The sequence below is a fragment of the Dipodomys merriami genome, unplaced genomic scaffold, assembly GCF_024711535.1.
Source record: "Dipodomys merriami isolate MVZ:Mamm:240054 unplaced genomic scaffold, mDipMer1.0.p SCAF_22, whole genome shotgun sequence".
NCBI lineage: Eukaryota > Metazoa > Chordata > Mammalia > Rodentia > Heteromyidae > Dipodomys > Dipodomys merriami.
This window is the reverse complement of record NW_027203604.1, coordinates 17,768,604-17,796,352: the sequence shown is the minus strand read 5'-3', so window position 1 is coordinate 17,796,352 and position 27,749 is coordinate 17,768,604. Positions and strand designations below refer to the sequence as shown.

Sequence of the window (27,749 nt, the reverse complement as noted above, 5' to 3'; positions counted from 1 at the left end):
GGATGTGAGTGGAGCGGCCATTTCCTGTTTCTCTGCAGTTTTCCTCAGCTTTGGGTGGTGGCTGCTGTGAGGCTTCGGCTTCCAGTCCACCGAGGGCTAGTCGGCGTGGACAGCGGCCCCGGCACCTCGCGCTCCGCCGCCCACAGCCGCGCGCCTGCCTGCCTGCCGATTCCATCTTTTCTTACCCGGCCGCCGCCGCTGCGGCCCAGCGAGCGGCCCCGATGCAGGCCATCAAGTGTGTGGTGGTGGGAGACGGGTGAGTGAGAGCCAGTGCGCGGCCCGGCCAGGCCGGGGGCGGGCGGGGGTCGGGCCGGGTCGGGACGGAGGCGGGAGGGACTCGGGCCTACCTAGGCCAGAGACGCCGCGGGCTCTCGTAGACCCGCGGGCCGGCTTTCCTCGAGGGGGCGCGGGCCTCACCACGCTCCCAGGCCGGTGGTGCGGGCCTGGTTCCGGCTTTTTGGTGGGGGAGGAGGGCCTCCTGAGCGGCCGGAGGGAAAAGTGAACTCCACCCTCTTCGCTTTCTTCCCGGGCTGGACACCGCCCTCGAAAGCAACTAGATGTAGCGGGCTTGGCGGTTTTTGCGTGTCTCAGTCCTCCCCCCGCCATTATTTCTCTCTCTCTCTCTCTCTCTCTCTCTCTCTCTCTCTCTCTCTCCATATATATAAATATATATATGTATTTTTTTTGGTTTGTGCATTAACCTCCGGAGTTCCCGAGAACTGGGACGGGTTAGGGCGGCCGAGTCGATTCCATTCGATGCATGCTTGCAAGGGCCACTTTGTGTGTGTGTGTGGGGACTCCGAAACTTAGGTGTGACCAAAATTGTTTCTACTTGTGTACTTCGCTACTTTTAGGGTCTTTTAAATGATCGTTTTTCGCACGTTGCCTGGCGAAAGTTCTAAAAGTGTTAGCTGTAAGATGGATGTGATGGAGAATGTTCTTTTCTTTGAACTTGGTGTGTTTAACAAAAACCGAATTAGCCTTTGCTTGATACATTAGGTTTGGATGTAGCAGAATTGGCTGCATTTGACTCAAGGCATTTCTTTTCGTTACTGTTCGTGGTGGTTACTGGTTCTGCAGGAAAACAAGACTTGTCTTATGCTGTTTTTTTTTTCCTCCCATAGGAACAAGAATCTTAGTGTAATCTGAGCAAAATTGTGTGTCTGAGCGTTGTGTGTGTGTAGATTAGTGTTACCCAGGAAGCTGGGAGAATTAATTCTCGGTTTCTTTAGACTCAAGACTGCCTGTACATTTTCAATTTGAGTCAGGGAAGGAAGAGTTTTGGAATCACTTAACTTTGGGTGACTGTCCTCTCCAGACTTGTCATTGGGACTGATTTCTTTATGCTTCTAAATGCGTTGTAGATTTTCTATTTATTTACGTGGTTCCACATTAGACATTAGAATTGTTTCCATAAATAGTTCAGAAGCAAGATGGACAGACTGATTTTTTTTTCTTTTTTTTGGCAAGGTAAGCTGCCAGTTCATAGGATTTGTCTCAAATTCGAAGGATTACAAACATGGCTCCATGAGTGTAGCTGAAAATTCTAAAGTTTCCTTTACTTAGGACTAGGTCTAGGCTTCCTTTTTTAGCTTTTTAAAAGATAAAGCTTTACTTTGGTCATGGGAGGAGGTCAGGTAGTTGATGAGATAGGTAAATCAACGGGCTAATTTCAGTAACTTTTTTTTTTATCATTTCACATTGTTAAATGAAGACTCATTCCTTGCTTTAGGAATGTTTCTAACTTACTTGCTTGGAAAATGAAGTACTATACTTTAAAAAATTAAATTGTTGCTCATTTCATACTAAGTTATAGTATACAATTGAAAACTCCTAAGACTAATTCAGTAAGCACAATAGATACATGTAGTTTATTTAGTATACTTAACAATGGCAGATCATGAACTGCTAAATTTGTATTTTATTTTTCTGGGTGCTAGTGATGGAATCCAGGGCCTCTTTGTTTAGGTTTTCTTGTGTAGTCAAGTACTTTTTGTGTACCTACTGTGGGATCTAGATCTCTACCCCACTGAGATTTAACTTCTGGGGTAACCTGAACATACCACTCATCTTGGAGAGAGCGGTTAAACAAGAGGAAATTAAACAAGGCGCAACAAGTGGTGACTATTAAGAAGCCCCTTGCAGAGTGCTAGTTATCATTTTATTTAGTTCTGAAGATTGAACCCATGGCTGCTATATGCTAGGCAAGTGCTTTACTTGTGATTATTATTGCTGCCATTACTATGGGCAGTAGGCAAAAGCATTGGACATAAAAGCTTTTTTTTTTTGTTTTGTTTTTTTGGGGGGTCCGGTCATGGGGCCTGAACTCTGGGCATGGGCACTGTCCCTCAGCTCTTCAGCTCAAGGCTAGCAGCGCTCTACCACTTGAGCTATAGCGCCACTTCCGGCTTTTTTTTTTCTTATGTGGTGCTGGGGAATCGAACCCAGGGCCTCATGCATGCAAGGCAAGTGCTCTACCACTGAGCCATCTTCCCAGCCCCTAAAAGCTTTTTTTTTGTGGGGGGGCAGTCCTGGGGCTTGAACTCAGGACCTAGACATTGTCCCTAGCTTCTTTTGCTCACGGCTAGCACTCTACCACTTGAGCCGCAGCACCTCTTCCGGCATTTTCTGTTTATGTGGTACTGAGGAATTGAACCCAGGGCTTCATGCATGCTAGGCAAGTACTCTACCACTAAGCCATAAAAACTGGTTTTGGAAGCCAGGCGCCGGTGGCTCATGCCAGTAATCCTAGCTACTTAGGAGGCTGAGATCTGAAGGTCATGGTTCAAAGCCAGCCCAGGAGAAAGTCTGTGAGACTCTTATCTCCAATAAACCATAAAACTGGAAGTGGTGCATGGCTGAAGTAGAGCACTTGCCTTGAGCTGAAGAGCTGAGGGACAGGGCACAGGCCCAGAGATCAAGCCCCATGACCAAACAAAAAAAAAATACCAAAAACTGTTTTTGGCTTTCTGTTTTTCAGTTTTCTTAGTATCAGTCTGTTTTAATAGTATTGTATGTCTTTCAGTATTTGACATTTATATTGAGAAGGGTTAAGTGATAGAGGTGAAATGTACCCCACGTTTCCCCCCCCCCCAAGTTGTGGAGCTTGAACTCAGGGCCTGGGCATGGTGTCTGAGCTTTTCACTCAATGTTAGTGCTCTGCCACTTTGAGCCACAGCACTACTTCCAGTTTTCTGGGAGTTATAATTGGAGATTAGAGTCTCATGGACTTTCCTGCCAGGGCTGGCTTTGAACCGAGATCCTCAGTCTCATGAGTAGCTGGGATTATAGGCATGAGCCACCAACGTCCAGCTGAAATGTACTTTTACTAATGGGTGAGCTGTGATAATGTAAGGGACAATGTGTGGTGAATTTAATCAAAAAAGCATAGATATGTACTTATTCATACCAAAATTTTGTTTTCAATAAAGTAAGCTATATTGGACTGAGAAGGTGACTTAGTGGTAGAATGCTTGCCACAGTGCAACTTCCGGCTTTTTCTGCTTATGTGGTGCTAAGGAATCAAACCCAGGGCAACACAAGCACTCTACCACTGAGCCACTTTCCCAGCCCCAACTGTGTCTAACTTAGATAGTACTGTCCAGGAGTTTTTCAGTTGAGCCTGATAAACATCTCCTGTGACATCATCCTTATAGAAATATACATTTACTTCCACAGAACAGTGAGATGTGCTCTTCATGAAGTGTGTGTGTGTGTGTGTGTGTGTGTGTGTGTGTGTGTGTGTGTGTGTGTGTGTGTGTCAGTCATGGGGTTCTTATTTTTTACCTGTGAGAAATATACTTGAATTCTGCACTGACTGGTTTCCAAATTTAAATTTAACTCAGATGGTAAAATTATACATAATATTTTAAAAAAAATACTAAGCTGGATGCCTATGGCTCATGTCTGTAGTCCTAACTTACTCAAGAGGTTAAATCTGAGGGTTATAGTTCAAAGGAGCCCCAGGCAGAAAAGTCTGTGAAACACTTATCTCAAATTAACTACCAAAAAGCCTGAAGTGGAGCTGTGGCTCAAAGTGGTAGAGTGCTAGCCTTGAGGAAAAAAAAGTTCAAGATGATGCTCAGGATGATGGAATGCTTGCTTTGCATTCTTAAGGTCTTGAGTTTGATCCCTAACACCACAGTAAACAAGCATTTTGAATGACAGTCTCAGTAGAAGTTTGGGATTGGGTTAAATGGATGAGTACTGGGAAATCATTTTTAGAAGTCCTCAGTTCATGTTTTATAATGTTCTCTCCTGTATTAGTCACTTGATGTTTAAGTACTTTCTGCTTTCATTTCTTCCTCACCAGGTAACTTAGCAAGTTGCCTTAGCAGGAATCCTGTTACAGTACAGTTATTAGCACATTGACATCAGGAAAAAAAAATCTTTCTTTGTGCATTTTTTATTGTAAAAATGTTCTACAGAGGGGTTACCCTTACATGAGCAAGGTAATGATTACATTTCCTGTTGAACATTGTTGCCTCCTCCTTTGTTTTTCCCCCTACCATCCCTTCCCTCCCACCTCCACAACTACTCACCCTCCCCCCCAAAAAATCTTTTTTTTTCACTAAAATCTTAATATGAAAAAAATCCAGGCATAGTAAACTTGAAAGAATTGTGAGTCAGTACCCATATACCTACCACTTAGACTATATAATCAAGTTTTCAGTCTCTTTACATTAATACATTATTTCCTATAATAGGGTTTATTTGGAGGGAGAAAAGGGTAGAATGCAGTTAGATATGAATTCTTTTTGTGAACTCTAAACAAAAATAATGGTCTAGCTGGGTAGGTGGCTCAGTGGTAGAGTGCTTGTCTTGCATGTATGAGGCCCTGGGTTTGATTCCTCAGCACCACATAAGCAGAAAAAGCCAGAAGTGGCGCTGTGGCTCAAGTGGTAGAGAGAGCGCTAGCCTTGAGCTGAAGAGCTGAGGGACGGTGCCCAGGCCCCATGACCGACCCCCCCCAGCACTCCCCCCCCCAAAAATAGTAAGTCTAGAAGAAAGCTTGTATCTGACTTCAGTTCTACTATATGTAGTGTCTTTAGCCTTTAATGTTTAAGAAAGTTGGTGCAGAATATTAATGTTTTGAAACCTCTAATGATTATCAAAGTTAATTTCTGTATAGATGTTGTGCTGTGCTGTAGTGGAACTTTAGAAGTTCAGATTTAACTTGTATTTTTATAATTCTAAATTACTATTGTTAGTTTTTTGTAATATACTGTATAAGTAATGTATTTAAGGCCTACTGTTGAATTTCTTTGGTTTGTCAGTATAAATTGCACATGTGCACATGCACACGCATATTGGTGCCAATCTAGGGTTTGAACTCAGGTCCTGGGCACTGTCTCTCAGCTTTTTTGTTCAAGGCTAGTGTTCTACCACTTGAGTGACACCTCTACTTCTAGCTTTTTGCTGGTTAATTGGAAATAAGCGTCATAAAAGTCTCATGGACTTTCCTGCTCTGGCTAGCTTTGAACCATGATCCTCTGACCTCTCAGCCTCCTGCATAGCTAAGATTACAGGTGGAAGCCACTAGTGCCAGGCATCTCCTAACTTGCCTTTAAGATCTATATACTTGACGGGTGCCAGTGGCTCAAACCTGTAATCCTAACTACTCAGGAGGCTGAAATCTGAGGATCACAGTTCAAAGCCAGCCCAGGCGGGAAAGTCTGTGAGACTTATCTCTAATAAACCACCAGTAAACTGTACATGGTGCTGTGGCTCAAGTTGTAGAGTGCTTACCTTGAACTGAAGAGTTGAGGGACAGTGCCTAGGTCCAGAGTTCAAGCCCCATGACCCACTTCCCCACCCCCACCCCCCACAAAAGATCTATATACTTATATATATTTTGGGTCCAGTCGTGGGGCCTGAACTCTGGGCCTGGGCGCTGTCCCTCAGCTCTTCAGCTCAAGGCTAGTGTGCTACCACTTGAGCTACAGCGCCACTTCTGGCTTTTTTCTTTTGCTTATGTGGTGCTGAGGAATCAAACCTGGCCTCAGGCATGCAAGACAAGCGCTCTACCACTGAGCCACCTTCTCAGCCCCGATCTATATACTTTTAGACAACATTTCATGCTTTTGATTTATGGTTGTCATTGGAAGAGTCTGGCTTTTTTTTGGGGGGGGTTCTGGTCATGGGGCCTGAACTCTGGGCCTGGGCGCTGTCCCTCAGCTCTTCAGCTCAAAGCTAGCGCTCTACCACTTGAGCCCCAGTGCCACTTCCGGCTTTTTTTTTTTTTTTTTGCTTATGTGGTGCTGAGGAATCGAACCCAGGGCCTCATGCATACAAGGCAAGCGCTCTACCACTGAGCCACGTTCCCAGCCCCATATCAATTTATCTTAAAAGGCTTTTTACTTTTTGTAAAAAGGTCTTTAGACTTCTTAGGTCCCCACTCCCCTTTTCTAAAAAACAACTCTGTTTGAAAAATAATCTAAAAGCAAAAGGGTCTGAGGGTGTAGCTCAAGTGGTATAGACAGTCGTTGCCTAACAAGTGCAAGGCTCTGAATTCACACCCAGTATGCCTACCCCAAATTGGTTTGTATAGGAAGTAATGCTAAAGTTGTTCCCTCTCAGTGGAAAAGTGAAAAACATAAGATAATTTCTTTTCTCTAGCCTTGGTATTTCTACAATCCAGAGCAGGGGAAGCCTGATAGGTTAAAGAAATTGTCATGTCATAAATGAGGGGAAATCCATTGTAGAACTGACACCCTGATACAGGCTGTCTTCCAGTAGACTCTTGCTATTTTCTAGAAGTAAAATATTTTTCAAGTGTTAAAAAAAGAGGTTTGACTGAGCAGTTAAATATATGTAATTCGGAATTCCAAAGCAAAGAGTAAGTAACGTGCAGGAATTCTGCAGCAGCATCAGTAATAGTTCTGACTGAATCTGGCTTCTATCCTCCACATGGGCAGCCTTCATGTTACTTGGCTTAGTATAGATGTTGACTTGCCTTTATAGTTGATTAATGTATGTTTACAAAGAGTGAATAAATTACACTAATGGAAGGAAAATAACCCTTCTATTTTCATTAATTTGTGTGTATGTCTGTGTGTGTGAGAGAGTGTGTGTGTGTGTATGCGTGTGTGTGCGCAAGTGCTGATGTTTGAACTCAGGGCCTGAGAACTGTCCTTGAGGGCTTTGTTTGTTTGTTTGGCTTAAGGCTAGTGCTCTACCATTTGAGCAGCAGCTCCATTTTGCAGCATTTTGGTAGTTTATTGGAAATAATTGTCTCTCAGACTTTTCCTGCCTGTGCTGGCTTCAAATTGTGATCCTCAGGCCTTTTAGCCTCCTGAGTAGCTAGGATTATAAGCATGAGCTCATTAATCCATTTTTTAAAGTCTAGGAACTCCCCCCCACCCCAAGTCCTGGGTCCTGAACTCAGGACCTGGACACTGTCCCTGAACTTCTTTTTGCTCAAGGCTAGCACTCTGCCACTTGAGCCACAGTACCACTTCATGCATGCTAGGCAAGCACTCTGCCACTATGCTACATCCCCAGCCAAGTTAAGCAAAATTTTAATGAAAGGTAGAACATTGCTACCTATAAATCAGGATTGCACCAGCACCTTGAATAATTCTGCATTTAAGCTTTTCACAAGATGTCTCAGCCGAGTATTAATGGAGAAAAGGAAATACAAACATTTTAAAGTTATTTTTTATAGCAATGACTTTGTAATGGATCCTAAAAGATATATTTCAAACATTAAAAATGTTTACATGGTTACAGTTGACATTATGTAGCAAGAATTGTTCATGTTTTCACACAACCTCATTTTGGAAAAGAGTTCACTTGTCATGGCCTTAGCCTCCACTCCCATTCTCAGCTACCTCATCCGGCCCATTGCCAGGCCATGCTTGTTTGGCCTCATGTCTAAGGAGCTCATGAAACTGTCCTTGTGAGCACAATGGGTAATTTCTAGAACACAATAGCAGTTCCCTCGTTGTCCTCCACAGTGCATTCAGAGGCCACTTTGTGTTTTCTTCTTCTTCTTTTTTTTTTGGTTGGTCATGGGCTTGAACTCGGCTTGGGCGCTGTCCCTCAGCTCTTCAGCTCAAGGCAAGCGCTCTACCACTTGAGCCACAGCGCCACTTCTGGTTTTCTGAGTGTTTTATTGGCGATAAGAGTTTTATGGACTTTCCTGCCCTGGCTGGCTTTGAACCGCCATCCTCAGATCTCAGCCTCCTGAGTAGCTAGGATTACAGGCGTGAGCCACCAGCGCCCGGCTTCAGAGGCCACTTCTAAAATCTAGTGTATTCCTGACAAGTTGAAGTCTTTTGTGACTTCCCAAGTAGAACCAATCCCATATACTCTTAAGGAAGAGATGACAGTCTCTTCAGATTTTTTGCTGCCACTCACTGCCTCTGTAAGTCTTGCTGCTTATGGTATCCTGGGCTTCTTTGAGCTGTGGGTCTCCCCATGTGCTGTGCTGTTGTTTTTGTTCCTCCTACTCTCCTGACTCCTTCATACATTGCCACTTCCTTCCACAACCCCCAACACCAGCTTAGGTCTTTTGTGATACATTGCAAGAACATCTTCAGTAACACTTATCACACCTATAATTTTATGTAATAATTAAACTCCACAAAGTCTTGTTCATCTCAGTATTTTCAGCAGCTAGTATACTTCCTGGCGTAGCACACATGTGGTACACATTGAAATTGAATTAATGGTCACCATAAAGGACTTTGTACTTTTTGCTCCATTTTATGGCTGAGAAAGCTGAAGCATATAAGGTTGTAGAAACCAACTGATAAGTTACCAAAGCTAATTAAAGAATTGGCCTTGACTTTGGGTCCTAGATCCAGGCTTCTGACTAAATCCTAAGCTCTTGCTCATACAGGTTTTATTTTGACATTCTAAGCCTTTCATAAAATGTATGTTCAGTGAGTCATTTCTGTTTAGAAAACCTTTGGGAATTGGAAGTTCCCTCCTGGTAATGGTGAGGTAATACTTGACTGTGAGGCCTTGGGTGGGAGTTCCAACTTCTGTTAAGTCCTTCATAATGTTATGAATAAAACAAGTATTGGCAAGACTGAATGAGCCTGTACCCAGCCCTTCTTGACACAGTTTCTCAAAGTTTTAAGGGTGTGGGTGAAAATACAAGAGCACGTTGCTGTTTTGGTGATGAATGTTAACCTAACAGTTGTTGAGTGATCAACGATTTTGACAGTGGTAAATCAACCAAAGACAGCAGGGAGTTGGGCTCATTATAGAGAGCATTTGGTGAAATGAGCCCTCAGGATGCTGGGGACTCAGAAGAAGTTTTTGAAGTTGACCGGTGAATTTGTACAGTATGGAGACTGGTTTTGGTTTCTGCTGTGGTGCTGGACTGGCTTTATTCATAGTAGGCAAGTGTTGAGTTACAGAGCTACACCTCCAATCTAGTATAGGCACTCTTACAAGTGACACAACCATCTTATTATTATTTTTGTTGGTCGTGGGTCTTGAACTCTGGGCTTGGGCACTATTGCTCAGCTCTTTAGCTCAAGGCGAGCGCTCTACTGCTAGAGCTAGAGCGCTACTTCCAGTTTTCTAGTGGTTTATTGGAGATAAGAGTCTCACGGACTTTGCTGCCCAGGCTGGCTTTGAACCTCAATCCTCAGCTCTCAGCCTCCTGAGGAGCTAGGATTACAGGCGTGAGCCACCGACGCCCGGCCAACCATCTTAAGTTTTAGGAATATTTTTTTGAAAATTTTCCATGTGGAGGATACTTTGAACTCCCATGGTGGATTAATCTCCTAGCAGTACAGTCTGCCCTCATTACCCCTGTGCTATGAATTAGTATGTTTAGAATGTATTGTAGAGCTCCTGCTTTAAAAGCAGATGCTCAGTACAGATGAATTGGTGTGAGAGGAGTTGTGAGTGGTGGTTGATCCATGGAGCACTCTTGTTAGGAGAGCAATCATTACTGATTGTCAAGAGGAGAGGGGAGGGCTTTCCGGAAGGTGACAGGGTTTGAGCTATGTGGCTTAGAGGCAGCATGGGAAGTTACTACTTGAGAACCACCCAAGTAGTGGAAGTTGCAGAGGCAAGCTATATTTTACCACATTTTGAAGATAGAACTGCCATTCTTAAATGAAAGGCTCCTATACATTTTCGGAGAAGAGACTAAATTTGGAAATGGTCCTCTTTTGGGGGGGGGTGGTCGGGGCTCAGTTGTGGGGTTTGAACTCAGGACCTGGATGCTGGTTCTGAGCTCTTTTGCTCAAGGCTAATGCTCTACCACTTTGAACCATAGCACCACTTTCGGTTTTCTGGTTAATTGGTGATAAAGAGTCTCATGGACTTTCCTGGGCTTTTGAAATGAGATCCTCAGACCTTAGCCTTCTGAGTAGCTAGGATTACAGGCATAAGCCATCAGTGCCTGGACTCTTTTTAAAAATTTTCATTTTTACTGTTATAAAGGCATTGTAGAGGGGTTACAGTTTCATAAGTTGGATAATGAGTACATTTCGTTTTGGACAATGGCACCCCTTTCTTCCCTCTCTACTAGTTTTTTTTTTTTTTTGGTCCGTCATGGGGCTTGAACTCTGGGTGGGCCTGAACACTGTCCCTCAGCTCTTCAGCTCAAGGCTAGTGCTCTACCACTTGAGCCACAGCGCCACTTCTAGTTTTCTGAGTGGTTTATTGGAGATAAATCTCATGGACTTTCCTGCTCAGGCTGGCTTTGAACCTCGATCCTCAGATCTCAGCCTGCTGAGTAGCTAGGATTACAGGTGTGAGCCACCGGTGCCCGGCTCTACCAGTTTTTTTTTTTTTTGCTCCCATCCTCACTCACAAGTTGTATAGTTTTTTCTTTTTTTTTTCTTTTTTTTTTTTTTTTTATTAGTTATGGGGCTTGAACTCTGGGCCTGGGCCCTATCAGCTCAACGCTAGTGCTCTACCACTTAAGCCACAGTACCACCGTTTATGTTTATGTGGTTCTGTTTATGTGGTGATAAGGAATCGAACACAGAACCTCATGCATGCAAGGCAAGCATTCTACCACTGAGCCACCTTGTTAGCCCTGTATAGTTCATTTTCTACATAGTATCGAGTACCACTAATGCATTTGTTTACCCAGAAATGTTCCTCTTCAGTTTGTACTTACTCTTTGACTTTGTTGCTAATGCCACCCATGTACTTCAGTGAAGTCAGATAGCTCTTGAATCTACCATTCTGAAAAATTCTAGGTTGATTAATTTGGGTTTTAGAATAAAATGGGTGTGTAGTGTTAAAGCTTGTGGAAATTGATTATTCCTAGGATATGGTATGTATAGTTCTGGATTTTTCCAATGAAAATCAGGACTAATGTAATCTAGAATTGCTTTGTGTTGCCTAAGCAGCTTTTTCTTTCTCTCCTTTTAGAGCTGTAGGTAAAACTTGTCTGCTGATCAGTTACACCACCAATGCATTTCCTGGAGAGTACATCCCTACTGTGTAAGTATCTTCAATTAGATTGGAAAATTAACCTGGCTATGGGGTGTCCTTTCAATTCGTTTGACCATATGTTTTACTATAAAGCCCTTAATCTTTATATGATCTGCTACTATTTATCATTCCTCTTAAACAATGATTGGATCTTAGTTGTAAGGCATTTTGTGCTTTAAAAAAATATTTAGCCATGGTCTTGGGGGCATGGCTCAGATGGTAGAGTGCCAGCCAGTGAGTGAAAGTCTCATATTGAATTTGAGTCCCAATCTTGGGGTGGAGGGAGGGAGTAGCCAATTTAATGTAGTTTTTTCATATTGTGGAAAAAACATCTACATGTGTAGGCAGAACTTAAATCATGATTTTAAGGAACTGATTGTCACTTGGATCTTGTTTATCTTTTTTCTTTTGGCATCACAGGCAGTGCTTGTGTTAAAGCATAATTGTGCATGGCTTTGCATATACCTGGAAAATTGTTAGAAGTAGAATTATACCAAGTACAAAGAGAATGGGAATTGTAAATTTTGGTAGGTGTAGGTGGCATTTATGATTCAAAGTATTTGACAATCAAACTTGAATGCTGACATGACACCTGCCACAGGGGAGAAAATCCCATATCATGAAACTGTTTCATGCACAAAATGATTAGAAATAATGTACAAAATGATCTGCAGATAGTGTATATATTTGAAACACTTCTTGTTCCCGGTATTTTGGATAAGGAATGCATGTTGCAGATGGTAAGCAAAGCCATTCCTTGACACATAGTGTGGTTAGTGTGGGTAAAAAAAGTAACCTTATCATTTGCATTTCTTTTTTTTGGGGGGGGGGGTCCGTTTGTGGGGCCTGAACTCTCTGGGCCTGGGTGCTGTCCCTCAGCTCTTCAGCTCAAGGCTAGCACTCTACCACTTGAGCCACAGCGCCACTTCCGGCTTTTTTTTCTTTTTGCTTATGTAATGCTGAGGAATCGAACCCAGGGACTCGAGCATGCAAGGCAAGCACTCTACCACTGAGCCACCTTCCCAGCCCATCATTTGCATTTCTGATCATTAGTTAGGTGAAATTCTTAAATGTTACTATTTGTTGTTTCCTATGAATTGTCTATCAAAATCTCTTGCTTATTTTCATACTGAAACATTTTTATACTGATGGAAATTCTTATAAATAAAATATATTAGTTCCCTCTCATTTGTCTTTGAACTTCAGTTTAACATTTTACTGTAAAAAAATGCCACCTTTCTCACTCCAGTTTGGTTTTGTCCATAGGAACAGTAGCTTTGGTCCCTTATCTGTGACTAACCATTTTCATGTCATTCTACAGCTTTGACAACTATTCTGCCAATGTTATGGTAGATGGAAAGCCAGTGAATCTGGGCTTATGGGATACAGCTGGACAAGAAGATTATGACAGATTACGTCCCCTCTCATATCCGCAAACAGTAAGGATCACAACAGATTTTTGATGTGTCTCATAGTTTGCAGTTCATGAATGTCTCGTTAATGCACATCTACAGATTTCCTTACATTACCTTGATTTGGGTTTGTTAAGTAGAAAAAAATAAAGTAAGGTCAGAAGGAAATACCTCTATAGATAAAAGCCAGATTTTTACCTTTTTACAGTTACTTGGCCTCTGCATTTTACATCTTTTATTTAGTTTTAGGACAAATATAGAAACAATTGCTGTCTGATTTTTCTTTTTGAAAACCAGTCCTTTTTTGGGGGGGTGGGGGTAGAGGCCTGTGTATGTAGATTCTGGGGCTTGAACTGAACTCGGGGGGACAGTTTGAAGAGGGTTTGCTTTGAGAGAAGTTCATGCTACAGAATCAGGGCCTGCTTAGCTTTTTTGCTGGTGTTCTGCCATTTGCTGTGTGTCCATTTCTGGTTTTTGCTGCTTAATTGGAGATAAGAATCTCTCAGATTTGTCTGCCCAAGCTGGCATTGAATCTGAAGTCTCAGATCTCAGCCTTCTGAGTAGCTAGGACTTAATGAGTCACAGCTGCCTGGCCCCACTCTTCATTCATTTTATTTATTTTGTTTTATTTTATTGTCAGTCGTGGGGCCTGAACTTGGCCTGGGCATTGTCCTTCAGCTCTTCAGCTCAAGGCTAGCGCTCTACCACTTGAGCCACAGCACCACTTCCAACCTTTTCTGCTTCTGCTTATGTGGTGCTGAGGCATCGAACCCAGGGCTTCATGCATGCAAAGCAAGCCCTCTGCCACTGAGCCACCTTCCCAGCCCCTCTTCATTTACATTTTAGAACCAGGATGTGACTAAGTAATAGGGCATTTCCTAGCATGCATGAGGCCCCATCGTGGTCAATCCAAAGAAAATGGTGTTTAAAAACAATTGTAGGAAGTGGTGCTCAAGTGGTAGAGCGCTAGCTTTGAGCTGAAGGACAGTGCCCAGGCCTAGAGTTCAAGCCCCATGACCAAAAACAAAACAAATTTAAAGACAGAATAACTGACTGACTGAAGCTAGACTTAAATCTGCATGAGGGGCAGCAGACCAAGATCCTGCCCTCACACTTCTACCTGTGTGATTTTTATGGTAGTTTTTCGTGTCTCTGGTCTTTTCCTGTTTGCTCCTAGGATAAAATGAGTTAATACATGCAACACACAGAGCTCCTTGGCACATAGTGTACTCTTGTTACTGAGAGCTGATATTCTAATACTTAATTCTTGTTTTCTTTTTTTTTTTTTAAATCATAGAAGGTTTTGAACACTCAGGGCCTTGAGGTTGCTAAACAGCCATTTTACTTGAGCCACATATCCAGCCCTTTTAAAATTTTTAAAAAAATGAACTTCTGCTTATCAATCCAAATTTTTAGACATGCCTTTATTTCCTGCTGGAAGTGTTGCCTAGTGTAGTCTGCCTTGAAGAGCTTTGCTTGTTATCCTTTACTTGAACTTCGGTAAACAGTGCTAAATAAACAAAACTATACGCCATGGGAGGTTTGAGTTGAGTGGTTTTTCAGTTAATCTATAGTTAAAAATTAACTGTTTATTAGGTTTTTCAGCTAATCTATAGTTAAAAATTAACTGTTTATTAAAGATCTGCCCATAGCTGTGTGTCAGTGGCTCCCACCTATAATCCTAGCTACTCAGGAGGCTGAGATCTGAGGATCATGGTTGGTTCAAAGCCAGCCTGGGCAGGAAAGTCTCTGAGACTTTTACCTTCAATTAACCACTCAGAAAACGGAAGTGGCACTGTGGCTCAAGAGGTAGAGCGCTGGCCGGGTGTTGGTAGCTCACACCTGTAATCCTAGCTACTCAGGAGGCTGAGATCTGAGGATCGCGGTTCAAAGCCAGCCTGGGCAGGAGAGACTGTGAGACTCCTATCTCCAATAAACCACCAGAAAACCGGAAGTGGCGCTGAAGCTCAAGTGGTAGAGCGCTCACCTTGAGCTGAAGAGCTGAGGGACAGCGCCCAGGCCCAGAGTTCAAGCCCCATGACCGACCAAAAAAAAAAAGGTAGAGCACTATCCTTGAGCTGAAGAAGAGCTGAGGGATAGCACCCAGGCCCAGAGTTCAACCCCATGACCAACCAAAAAAAAAAAAAAAAAAAAAATTGCCCATAATCTCCAAGTGTCTAAAATTGTGTCAATATCTTGGGAAACTCTTCTCTCCTCAATGGGCACTGAATAGTTCAATTTTTTTTGTTTTGTTTTATTTTTGTCAGTTGTAGGGCTTGAACTCTGGGCCTGGGCGCTGTCTCTCAGCTCTTCAGCTCAAGGCGAGCACTCTACCACTTGAGCTACAGCACCACTTCCAGTTTTCTAATGGTTTATTGGAGATAGGAGTCTTACGGTCTTTCCTGCCCAGGCTGGCTTTGAACCGCGATCCTCAGATCTCAGCCTCCTGAGTAGCTAGGATTACAGGCATGAGCCACCAGCGCCCGGCTTGAATAGTTCAATTTTAAGTGGATTTAAAAGCAGTGGTTGGGGGCTGGGAAGGTGGCTCAGTGGTAGAGTGCTTGCCTTGCATGCCTGAGGCCCTGGGTTCGATTCCCCAGCACCACATAAACAAAAAGAAAAAAGCCGGAAGTGGCACTGTGGCTCAAGTGGTAGAGCGCTAGCCTTGAGCTGAAGAGCTGAGGGACAGCGCCCAGGCCCAGAGTTCGGGCCCCATGACTGGACCCAAAAAAATAAAATAAAAGCAGTGATTGGGGGCTGGGAAGGTGGCTCAGTGGTAGAGTGTTTACCTTGCATGCATGAGGTCCTGGGTTCCATTCCTCAGCACCACATAAGCAGAAAAGGCCGAAAGTTGTGCTGTGGCTTAAATGGTAGAGCGCTAGCCTTGAGCTGAAGAACTAAGAGACAGTGCCCAGGCCCAGAGTTCAGGCCCCAGGACAGACCAAAAAACAAACAAAAAAAACAGTGGTTGATACAATAGGAGTCTCCAGTCTTGGGTGTTCCTAGAAGGGTGTGGCATCACTTCTGAGAAATCAGAGCTACCTTACTCTGTGACTCAAGAAGTGCTTGGTAGGGTGAGGCCTTTTTCTCTAAGGGAGTCATCACTCAGCTAGTCTAAGGTGACTTGGCAGCAGTCCCACTTTGTGCAGAGGAGCTCTGATAGTATGTTGGACTGTTCTTAGATTGGCTAGAGCTATAGTGTGTGAGGCCAGAAGTCAAAGTTGGTGTTGTCTCCATACAGCTTTAATTTAATGTCCTTTCTGTGTGTGGTAGTGAACTTGTTTCCTGTAAAAAACAGCTGAGGAACAAGAAAGGAGTAATACTACTTGCTTCCAAGTAGCCAATAGACAGATCTATAACTGATTATGGTAATATACCAAGTGCCAGAATTGGAGGGTAAGTGGAGGAGAGAGAACTCCCAGCTGGCAGTTAAAAACGTATCTGTCTGGACTCTTCAGAGATAAGTATTTTGGCAACTAAAGGGCTGGCCCCAAATGCTCAAAGACCAGGGCCTGGAAGATCTCATTCCTTTGGGCCACACCATTCTACCAACAGGAGTGGGTCTGCCAAGTACATGTTGTGTCTGCATCTTTTTTCACCTGTGGGTTATTTGTGGGTGCCTTAGTTGGAAGGCCACCACAGAGTCGACATCAGGGAAACCCATAAACTTTGTGCTGAATGGACTGTGGTCTGTAATTTGAGCTCTTTGTTTGGGCTGTTTATAAAACTGATTAGCCTCATTCCTAAAGGGCCAGGTAGAAAGTATGATTCCTGATGGTAGCAGTTCTGTGTCACAGGGTCATTCTATGTAACTAGGTAAAATCAGTTTAAGTGATTAATTTCTACTTCTCCAAAAGGTAGCAAGCAGTTAGTCATTTCCCATTGAAATTGCCTTGGAGGGTTTTATTATTTATTTATTTGTTTGTTTGTTTGTTTATCTTTTGGTCTGTCCTAGGGCTTGAACTCTGGGCTTGGGCGCTATCTCTCAGTTCTTTAGCTCAAGGTGTGTATTCTACCGCTTGAGCCACAACGCCACTTTCAGTTTTCTAGTGGTCTATTGGAGATAAGATTCTCACGGACTTAACTGCCTGGGCTGGTTTTGAATGGCAATCCTGAGATCTCAGTCTCCTGAGTAACTAGGATTACAGGCATGAGCCACTGGCGCCTGGCTTATTATTTATTTTTGTATTTATTTATTTAGTTGGTCGTGGGGGCCTGAACTCTGAGCTTGGGCACTGTCTCTCAACTCTTCAGCTCAAGGCTAGCACTCTACCACTTGAGCCACAGCAACCACAGCACCACTTCTGGCTATTTCTGCTTATGTGGTATTGGGAATGGAATCCAGGGCCGCATGCATGCAAGGCAAGAACTCTACCACTGAGCCACCTTCCCAGCCCTGGAGGGTCTATCTATCTATCTATCTGTCTGTCTGTCTGTCGGTCTGTCTGTCTGTCTATCTATCTATCTATCTATCTGTCTATCTATCTATCTCCAGTTGTGGGGCCTGAACTCTGGGCCTGGGCGCTGTCCCTCAGCTCTTCAGCTCAAGGCTAGCACTCTACCATTTGAGCCCACAGCGCCACTTCCAGCTTTTTTTCCCTGCTTATGTGGTGCTGAGGAATCAAACCCCAGGGCCTCAAGCATGCAAGGCAAGCGCTCTACCACTGAGCCACCTTCCCAGCCCAGGTTTTATTTTTTAAGTCAGATAATGCAGAAGGCTTTTCTATCCTCCAAAATGTTGTGTTCATTTTCTCTTTAGAAGGTAAGTTTGGTTGACTGCTGAAAATCAAGGTAGGTCAGAGTCCTGTTCAAGGACAGCATGTCATTAATGGCACAAGGCCTGTACTGTGCGCTTCCCCTCAGGGTTCAGTCTCCTGCTGGAGTGCTGGGTCTCTGTGAAGGGTCAGCCAGAATCCTAGAGTGTTGTGTAAGTGTTTTTCATCTTCCTTGTGTACTGATTTCAAGGTTCATAAATATTGAATTGGGCTAGACGGTTGGATACATTCAGATTTTCAGGAGGCTTCAGCTTTTTTTAAGTTGGCTACTAGAAGCAGCCTGAGGTCACTAGGAGTACATCTGTAGTTAAATAGATTTGGGTTTGTTGCTCCTTGCCAAGAAAGAGAACCCTGGGGTCTGTGCTGTGTGATTGTAGGGCACAGGGCTCAAAATAAGATGGGTTTTCTCTGGATGAGTGCCATCAGGAAGCAGAGTTGTGTTAGGGGATGGTAGGGGGAAAACAATGGAGGGGGTAACAATGTTCAAGAGGAAGTGTACTCATTACCTCACTCATGTAACTGTAACCCTCTGTATAGTATCTTTACAATAAAAAAAAAAAGAGTTGTGTTGATTGTGTGGTGTAAGAAGTCTTATCTGGAGGGTAGGGAAGCAAAGCCAGACAGAGGCTGTTAACTGTTACCTGGTTGTCCACACTGGCTGAAGTGTGCATGGGGATTTTGTAGTTTACGTAGTGACCTTGGGTTACACAAGACAATGAAATACTCTTTTACTTTTCATTTTCTTTTGGCCCTCTTGAGCATGGTCACGTGGGGGCCTTGTCTGGTGGTGATGCTCTGGCCATGGTGACACAGTAGGCACCAGGCTAGGTTCCAGAAATCAGGAATTGCTTTTCTTTTTCCTGAGCTGCTTTATTGTCAGTCCCTCGCTGTTAACACATGTGCACCCATTTTTAGTTTTGCATTTTCTTCACTATGGGTGTATATCCTGATCCTTTTCCCTATACATAGGATACCTATATCAAAATAAAGTAAAATGCTGGGTGCTTAGTGGCTCACACCTATAATCTGAGCTCCTCAGGAGGCAGAGATCTGCAGATCACAGTTCAAAGCCAGCCCTGGCAGGAAAGTTCCTGTGACTCATCTCCAATTAAGCACCAAGAAAGCTGGAACTGGGGGCTGGGAAGATGGCTCAGTGGTAGAGCGCTTGCCTTGCATGCCTGAGGCCCTGGGTTTGATTCCTCAGCACCACATAAGCAAAATGAAAAAAGCCGGAAGTGGCGTTGTGGCTCAAGTGGTAGAGCTCTAGCCTTGAGCTGAAGAGCTGAGGGACAGCGCTCAGGCCCAGAGTTCAGGCCCTACAACCAGACCAAAAAAAAAAAAAAGAAAGAAAGCTGGAACTCGAGCTGTGGCTCAAGTGATAGAGCACTAGCCTTGGGTTAAAAAAAAGATCAGAGACAGTGTCTAGGCCTGTAAGTGCCTAGGCCTCTGTACCAACACAGACACACAATCCCCAAAACAAAAACTAAGCTTGAAAATAAAGTCTAGGTGCAAAAAGGTTTGGATGAGAATAAATGAAATGAACTACTCTGAGTTTGGAGTTCAGGTTTCAGTCATCTGGACCTTTGCCCAGTCTACTAGTAGTAAAGTAGCTCATTTTGTAGATGGCCAGCTGACCAGTTGAGGGCTGGGAGCAGATAGAATTGCTCTGGCTGCACTCTTTTTTTTTTTTTTTTTCTTTTTTAAAATTTTGTTTTATTGTAAAGATGCTGTACAGAGGAGTTACAGTTACATGAGTAAGGTAATGAGTATGTTTCTTGTGGAACATTGTTACCCTCCTTTGTTTAAAAAAATACTTTTAGATACTTCTTTTTTAATATATATTTTTTGTTGTAAAGATACTGCGCAAAGGGGTTGCAGTTACATGAGTAAGGTGATGAGTACACTTCCTACAGAGCACTGTTACCCTCTCCTTTGTTTTCCCCCTACCATCCCTTCCCTCCACACCTCCCCAACTTCTCTCCCGCCCCAAGCTGTAAAGTTCGTTTTCAACAGTGTCTTGTACATCTCATTGTTACAATGGGCCAACCTGTATTCTTATTTCAGCATACTGTTATTTCCCTTCCCCTCCCCAAATTAGAAAAACGTATATACAAGGTGCAGGGCACCGGAATTAAATACAGTGAAAACAGGTTATACTGCGGGGGAAGAACATACAAAAGAAACAAATCTAGATACTTCTTATCAGAGGACTTGTACAGTATTTTTTCCTGTGATTGACTTCCCTAACTAAATATTGGGTGCAACAAACATCTGGCTGCACTCTTGAGCTTGCCACTTGAGCCATGTCCTCAGTCCCTCTGACTATACTTTTTTGTTCTTTTTTTTTTTTTTGTCAGCTCAAGGCGAGAGCTGTACCATTTGAGCCACAGCACCACTGCTGGCTTTTTCTGCTTATGTGGTGCTGAGGACTCGAATCTAGGGCCTCATGCATGCAAGGCAAGCACTCTACCACTGAGCCACCTTCCCAGCCCTGACTATTCTTTTTGACCAATGAGAAGGGAGTGTCATAAAGTCATTGAAAACTGATAACGTTAGAAATGGTGAGGAGGCCTGAGGAAAGTAATGCTTGAGTCCACAGGAAGGAAGGGCTAGTGAAGAGAGGCACATGAGACAGGAAAGTGAGAGACCCTGGATGGGAGACGGGCACCAGGGGAGTGCATTGTGACAAGCGCAGCCGTAGCCAAGGTTGACCAGCATAGCCTTGGGAGCATCTGTGTCAGGAAAGCCCAGTCAGAGGACTTGATGGAAGAAAATAAGCATAGGCAGTAGATATGTTTTAGGAAAGCTTTATTTAGAGCAGAGGAAGAAAGGGAAGAAGGAAGGAACACACAGATGGTGTAGTGCATGTGTAGAACAGGAGGCTCCCATGGTACACAGCTTCTCATCCAGAACAATGTTCTCAGCACTAAGGCGGCACCACAAATGTGGCTACAGGTTACTGTTTGAGAATGGTCCCACTGAGTTTGTGTCACAGTGAAGACCCGCCCTATATCAAGCCCTTGGGAGGACGGGTCTTTAAAATAGCCACAGATCAAACCCTGATAGTAAAAGAAACAAATCTTCTCTTTGAATTATAAATCAGAGAAGCTTGAGTGAGATGAAGTTAACTCAATTTCTCCTCTGCCATTTTCCTAAGAGTTCTGTGTTGGTATTTATTAGTTTATTGATGATGCTGGAGACTGAACCAGGGCTTGCTTCTTGCTAAGCAGGCACCCACTTCAGTCACTTTTCCAGACTCTTTTTGCATTATTTTTAAGATAAGGGCTCAATTATGCCCAGGCTAATTTAGACTTCTGTTTGTGCTTCCCTTTTTTTTTTCTGTCGGTTATGAGGCTTGAACTCTGGGCCTGGGCGCTGTCCCTCAGCTCTTCAGTTCAAGGCTAGCCCTTTACCACTTGAACCACAGCACCACTTCTGGCTTTTTTTCTGTTTATGTGGTGCTGAGGAATCAAACCCAGGGTTTCATGCATGCAAGGCAAGCACTGTACCACTGAGCCACCTTCACAGCCGCCCCTCCCCCTTTCTTTGTGCTGATACTAGGGCTTGAACTCAAGGCTGGGGCTCTCTCTCCCTTAGCCTTTGTCACTCAAGGCTGGTGCTCTATCACTGGAGCCACAGCTCCACTTCTGGCTTTTTGGAGGTTAAGTGGAGCTAAAAGTCTCTCCTGCCTTGGCTGACTTGAAACCTGGATCCTTACATCTGAGTCTCCTGAATAGCTAGGATTACAGGCATGAACCACTTGTGCCAGCTCCTCTGTTGATTTTCATTGGAACAAAGAAATAATAGGAAGTATTGGGATAAAAGATGAAAATGTGATCACTTTTTTCCTTTTCTTTCTTTCTTTTTTTGGTCAGCTGTGCGGCTTGAACTTGGCCTGGGCGCTGTCCCTGAGCTCTTCAGCTCAAGGAGAGAGTGCTCTACCACTTGGTTAATTGGAGATAAGAGTCTCATGGACTTTCCTGCCCGGGCTGGCTTTGACGCGAGATCCTCAGATTTCAGCCTCCTGAGTAGCTAGGATTACAGGCATGAGCCACCGGCATCCGGTGTGATCACTTCTTAACCTTGTCACTAGGGGTAGTCTCACCAAATCTTCAAAGGGACCAAAGGTCCTAAGTTTGAGCAACATTGTTCACCCCACAGTCCCAGAACCAGGGGGAAGACAGGAAGAGCTTCTGCATAAGAGACTGTAATATTCATGTAGTATGGACTTCCTAACTCTCAGGAAGGGCCCTCTGTCTTGTAGAAGTGTCACAAACAGACACCTTTCTGGTTCTTGAAGTGTTTGGCCTTTCTTGTTTGTAAGGAGCACTTTGAAGGTGTGCCTGTTACTGTGATGCCAGCAGCAGCACGTGGGGCACATCGCCATCTCTGTGGAATGTATTAATGATCTGGCCAGCACTGCCTCAGTGCGCAGGGCACTGCTGTTGCACGCGTAGTGTTTGCCTGATTTAACTATTGGTAAACTGCGCAGGGGGATGTGCCCTTTCACCATTGGATTGGTGGAGTTTGACATTGAAGATGTTTTATGTCATTACAGGGTTTGGGGTTTTGATAAGGAATGAATGACATCTTTTACCATCTTCCTCAGTTTGTACTGACCTTAAAGTTCTCATGCATTACTAGGTTGGAGACACGTATGGTAAGGATATTTCCTCCAGGGGCAAAGACAAGCCGATTGCCGTATGTAACACTTTCAATCGACTTCAGCCTCAAGCTTTATCTGTTCTCTCATTTCACTTAGTTTCCCGAGGGATCCTTACTAAGCCTTAGCTTCCTTGAGTGTTTTATATCTAACTCACTCAAGGAGGGGTTTTGCTTGATGAAATGAGCTTTTGTTGGAGCGTAATAGTTTACCTACCAGCTTGATTAAAGCAGGTTCCAAACTGCTGCTCCCTCCTTCCAGGTGACAGGAGGGACTAGTGGAGGCCCCGCTCGTGTGGTGCGGAGAACATGGGGGTGGCCGTGCGCTGAGCTGGGGCAGACTAACCTTACTGCCAGGCCTTCTCTCTGCTGCGGTGTCCTGTGTGGTGGGCTGTCTGGGGCAGCGGGGCGGTGCTGGTGAGCTAACCCAGCTGTGCTTCCGAGGGGTTGGAATCAACTTGGATGCTGTGGTGATTCTTGGTCAAGCTTGTGCATGCACCAACATTTAAACAATGTCATTTATAAAAAGCTGTTGTGTGGGACGTTTCCTTTTCAGATACAAGATACCAGTTGCATGGTTTAAAGCACTAGGTTGGGAGTTGTGTGCATTTCACAAAGTAGCGTACTTACCTCTGTCTGAGGATGTGTTTTATAAGCTTAGCAGTTTAGACACTGTTGGGCATTTTTTAATACAGGAAAAGATTTTTTACTTTTAACAGATGGGAAGAAAAACTCGTGTAGCTAAAAATTCTCTCCAAATGTGTAGTCTGTATGCTTTTCCTCTGTAACTATTTCAGAAATAGCTGCCTGCAGGCCAGCTCAGAGGCCTGGCTATGTTTGAGGAGTGGCAACAGTGCCAGGGTGGGTTGGCACTTGTCATCATCGGGATGGCGTCCCTTCCACACCCTAAGCTCCCCGGGGGAGAGAGGGAAGGGCCTAGGTAGCAAACCAGTTGAGTCCCCACTTTGTGCCAATGACTAACAAGCATTTATTCGGAGCTAGTGAAAATCTAAATCTAAACATGTTGAACTTAACCTATAAAGGAGCTTAGTAGGGCTTTTAAATTGGATCTGCTTTGGGGAAGCTGGGAGACCACGGTTTTACAGAGTACCACTTTTGCGTGCTCCTAACAGATAATTGGATTTCTGGCTGCAAACTGAGCATGATGGAAGGAAGGAGGCTGAGTGGGAGCTGGTTGGTGCCTCCCCAGCCTCAGACAGCTTCCTCTGCTTCCCCTTCCGACAAGTCACCGACTGCCCCAAGCGCGCTGATCCTGGCAGGCTGGAGGGCTGAGGGTGGCAACAGGCACGTGGCCTGTCAGCAGTTAGAAGTGTATTCTCCACGCTCAGATCATTTTCTGAATGATTCTGTGTTTCCTTGTTACAGGATGTATTCTTAATTTGCTTTTCCCTTGTGAGTCCTGCATCATTTGAAAATGTCCGTGCAAAGGTAAGTGGGGGTTTAAAGGGTATGTTGCTACATAGTGTCGGAAATAAATATTTTTAAAAATGAGATGCTGTTTACTGCTAGTAAGTTTATTATTTAACTTGGTTTTAGTAGCTTTTTTCCTTCTGTACAGCGGCTGTGGACTGATAGAGCTGTGTGCCGTGTGGAGGACAGGTGTTCCTCACCAACAATTTGGAGTTGTCCGATTATTTTCTTTCTTTCTTTCTTTCTTTTTTTTTTTTTTGTCGGTCATGGGGCTTGAACTCTGGGCCTGGGTGCTATCCCTCAGCTCTTCAGCTCAAGGTGAGCACTCTACCACTTGCTACAGCTCCACTTCTGGATTTTTGAGTGGTTTATTGGAGATAAGAGTCTCACGGAGTTTCCTGCCTGGGCTGGCTTTGAACCAGGGTCCTCAGCTCTCAGCCTCCTGAGTAGCTAGGATTACAGCTGTGAGCCACTGATGCCCGGCTATCTGATTGTTTTCGACTCCAGTGCCTTTTCCCACCCTAGGGGAAACAAGTGAGAGACCCCGGTGTGGTAGCAGGTGCACAGGTCACATCCCTGAGAGATGATGAATTTTCTGACATCTCCTAATAAGAGTTGGGACTTGTTTTCCCCACAACAAAGTGACTTTCCTTTTGGGGTACTCTCTCATTCACCCCTTCTTTCCTCCTGTGACCTGGGAGCCTGTTCTTCACATCCTTCATCTTGGAGGTCTGTCTTGCTGTGTAGGAGGTGGGACGTGCATGTGGGCTGGGGGCTGCAACCTGGTGGTAGAGTGGAGGTGATTGAAGTCTTTACCAGAGGGAGATGTTACAGCCTCGTTCTTTCCCTAACCTCTCTAGTGGTATCCAGAAGTGCGACACCACTGTCCCAACACCCCCATCATCCTAGTGGGAACAAAACTCGACCTTAGGGATGATAAAGACACGATTGAGAAGCTGAAGGAGAAGAAGCTGACGCCCATCACCTACCCGCAGGGGTTAGCCATGGCTAAGGAGATTGGTATGAACAATCCCACCTAGTTGGGTTTTGTTGTTACTTTTGGTGTGGTGGGGATTGAACCTGTGACCTTTGGGAATGTAGGAAATACTGCATTTATCACGTGTATTGTTCTATGGTGCAGTAGCACCTCCTTTCTACTCAGGGCTGGACTGGTTTTGGGGGGGCCCTGTGGCCTCTGTGTTAGCCTTGGGGAGGCAGAAGCAGAGTTGGGTTGGCTGTGCCATGCTGCTTGTGCAGAAGGTGCCAGGGCTGGGGCTTGCTGCCTGCCATTTGTGCCATTGGGACCAGAAGAGTCGGGTAGTATCAACCGTGTGATGGCATTTCCCCACAGGTGCTGTAAAATACCTGGAGTGCTCGGCTCTTACCCAGAGAGGCCTCAAGACAGTGTTTGACGAAGCTATCCGTGCGGTTCTCTGCCCACCCCCCGTCAAGAAACGGAAGAGAAAATGCCTGCTCTTGTAAACGGCCGTGCTCCTCTTGCTCCTGCCCCTGGGACCCTTTGTACGCTTTGCTCAAAAACAGTGGAGCCTTCGCACTCAATGCCAAGTTTTTGTTACAGATTAATTTTCCATAAAACCGTTTTGAACCAATCAGTAATTTTTAGGTTTTCTTTTAAATGTAAAGAGTTCAAACTCACATTCTATTAAAATTTAGCCCTAAAATGACAAACCTTCTAAAAGCCTTATTTTCAAAAGCCCCTACTTTTGCTCAGATTAAGAGTTGCCAAAATACCTTCTGAACTAAGTCGTGTTGTGCTGAGAACACTAAGCACTAAACTGTCAAAAGGCCTGGCCGGGCCCTGAGGAGACCTGCTGCCAGAGGCACCTGGCTCTCCCAGTAGGCCCACGCCTGGCAAACAGCGAGCCGCTGCACCTCCTCCGCGCCATGTTGCCATTAACACATCCTAACCTTGTACTGTACGTCCTCATGGAGGAGCCAGTGTGACACTCAGCTCTTTAGAGCAGTCTTTTTGATTCTGTAGTGAGTTAAAAAAAATCAGTTGCCTCACTTCTGTGGTGAACCGGAACAGGACTCGTGGTGTTTTCCTCTAATGACGCGTTCTGTTCTAGTTGTGAGTGCACTGGGTAGAGTGGTGACACACGACGTGATGGCAGGATGAAGACAGTATTTGACAAAGTCTGAAGTGGAGATTCATTTACACTACATTGTATACGAGTAATTCAGCTGAAGAAGTGTCACAGGAAAAGGTTTTTAACGGTTCATTTCTGTCCGATACAGTAGACGATGAAGGTCAGCGTTGCCAGTGTCTCGTCTTAAACGTTTCCTTTATCCTACCTGCCGTCCCTCCCCTATGGGGCATTGCACTCACCTTTGAACTCGTCATTCCCTCCTTGCTAACTTAGGAAGTGCTTTTCTTATAGATCCCCTTCTTAATGAGCAATATGCTTCCTACTTGTACTATAAAATCTTTCAAATAATGCATTAGAAGTTTTTTTCCTTCGTAGATTAGCAAAAGTGCACTCCTGTTTTCACATTACTTTACTCAAAGCTAATAAGTGCTTTCCTTAGTTTTCTAGTAACTTAGGTGTAAAAATCATGTGTTGCAGCTTTACAGTTTTTAAAATATTTTAGATATTCTTAAACTATGAACCTTAACATCACTCACTGTCTTGCCAGATTGCCAGCACTGTCATGTGACTAATCCCGGCCCTCCCTCCCCACGCGGACACTTCCTGCCGCGCTCCGCCCACCGTGTTCCCCGGGGTCTGAGTTGTGTAACCCACTAGTCCTGACTAGTTCTGTACACCTTAACTCGCCAGCAGGAGCACAATGTTGGACCTTTCAACCACTAGAACAAAAAAAATTTTTTAATTGACAGTTGCAGAATTGTGGAGTGTTTTTACATTGATCTTTTGCTAATGCAGTTAGCAGTATGTTTTGCATGTATGACTTAATAAATCATTGAATCATAATGCTGGTGATACTTGAGGGTTTTTTTTTTTTTTTTTTTTTTTAAGAATTTGATGAATAAGCTTCTGGTGTGTGTGTTTCACTTTAAATCTGGGTTGATAATTGCTTTAACTCAGGAGGGGTGGGAGAGGCCATTGGGTACAGTTAGGAGGGCTCAACCTCGGCACAGTGGGGACTGAGGGACTCGTGTTTAGGCCTGCTGACTGGTTGAGATGCTCACGGGGAGATGCTCGTGCTGGGGCACACACACGCGTTCATGCGTGTGTACCTGTGAGTCTGCATGCACACCTTAGACCTACCTGAACTCCAGGAGTCCTGGCAGGGCAGAGGCTGCACAAACTATACCTTAACATCCTTTCCGGAGCCTGAACTTTTACTCTCTAAAGATCATGTTAGGGGCTGGGAAGGTGGCTCAGTGGTAGAGCACTTGCCTTGCATGCCAGAGGCCCTGGGTTCGATTCCTCAGCACCACATAAGCAAAAAGAAAAAAGCCGGACGTGGCGCTGTGGCTCAAGTGGTAGAGCGCTAGCCTTGAGCTGAAGAGCTGAGGGACAGCGCCCAGGCCCAGAGTTCAGGCTCCACGACCGGACCCAAAAAAAAAAAAAAACCAAACAAACAAAGATCATGTTAGACTCGGTTTCCCTTGAGGTTCCTTATATTTTTTTTTGGGTCCGGTCATGGGGCCTGAACTCTGGGCCTGGGCGCTGTCCCTCAGCTCTTCAGCTCAAGGCTGGTGCTCTACCACTTGAGCCACAGCGCCACTTCCGGCTTTTTTTTTCTTTTTGCTTATGTGGTGCTGAGGAATCGAACCCAGGGCCACTGGCATGCAAGGCAAGCGCTCTACCACTGAGCCACCTTCCCAACCCCAAGGTTCCTTATATTTTTAAGACTTAATTTTTACCAAAGGCAAGTAAGAAAGTGATAAAGTTGCCTTTTTTGATGGTACTGGGAATTGAGCTCTACCAGTTGGGCCATGCCCTAGTCTAAAACAAGATTTTTGCGTTTGGTCCAGAAGGAGCAGTCTTCCCCTGCCCTCCACAGAGGCAACACTTGGCAGTTGGTTGTCATTTTTTATTATCTCCACTCATGTAATAAACCACAA

General features: G+C 44.4%; 1 protein-coding gene across 2 annotated transcripts; it reads left to right on the top strand.

Annotated features, from left to right (window-relative positions):
• Positions 1–15: 15 nt before the first annotated feature.
• On the top strand, positions 16–26,649 carry Rac1 (Rac family small GTPase 1). Of its 2 annotated transcripts, XM_070033504.1 has the most exons (7): positions 16–256; positions 11,353–11,424; positions 12,737–12,854; positions 22,247–22,303; positions 23,651–23,713; positions 24,556–24,715; positions 25,047–26,649. In XM_070033504.1, exons 1-7 carry the CDS (start codon positions 222–224, stop codon positions 25,175–25,177), a joined length of 636 nt encoding a protein of 211 aa, XP_069889605.1. In that variant the 5' UTR covers positions 16–221; the 3' UTR covers positions 25,178–26,649. The 2 variants fall into 2 exon arrangements, with proteins under 2 accessions (XP_069889605.1, XP_069889606.1); XM_070033505.1 differs by lacking the exon at positions 22,247–22,303 and having other exon boundaries at positions 21–256.
• Positions 26,650–27,749: the final 1,100 nt, after the last annotated feature.

What these genes read in the sequence shown, in the direction of transcription:
- Rac1 (XM_070033504.1), top strand. Translation starts at nt 222, where the DNA reads ATGCAGGCCATCAAGTGTGTGGTGGTGGGAGACGG. An exon ending in CCCTCTCATATCCGCAAACA is followed by an intron (nt 12,855 to 22,246) that starts GTAAGGATCACA and finishes ATGCATTACTAG; the next exon opens with GTTGGAGACACGTATGGTAA. An exon ending in AGCCATGGCTAAGGAGATTG is followed by an intron (nt 24,716 to 25,046) that starts GTATGAACAATC and finishes ATTTCCCCACAG; the next exon opens with GTGCTGTAAAATACCTGGAG.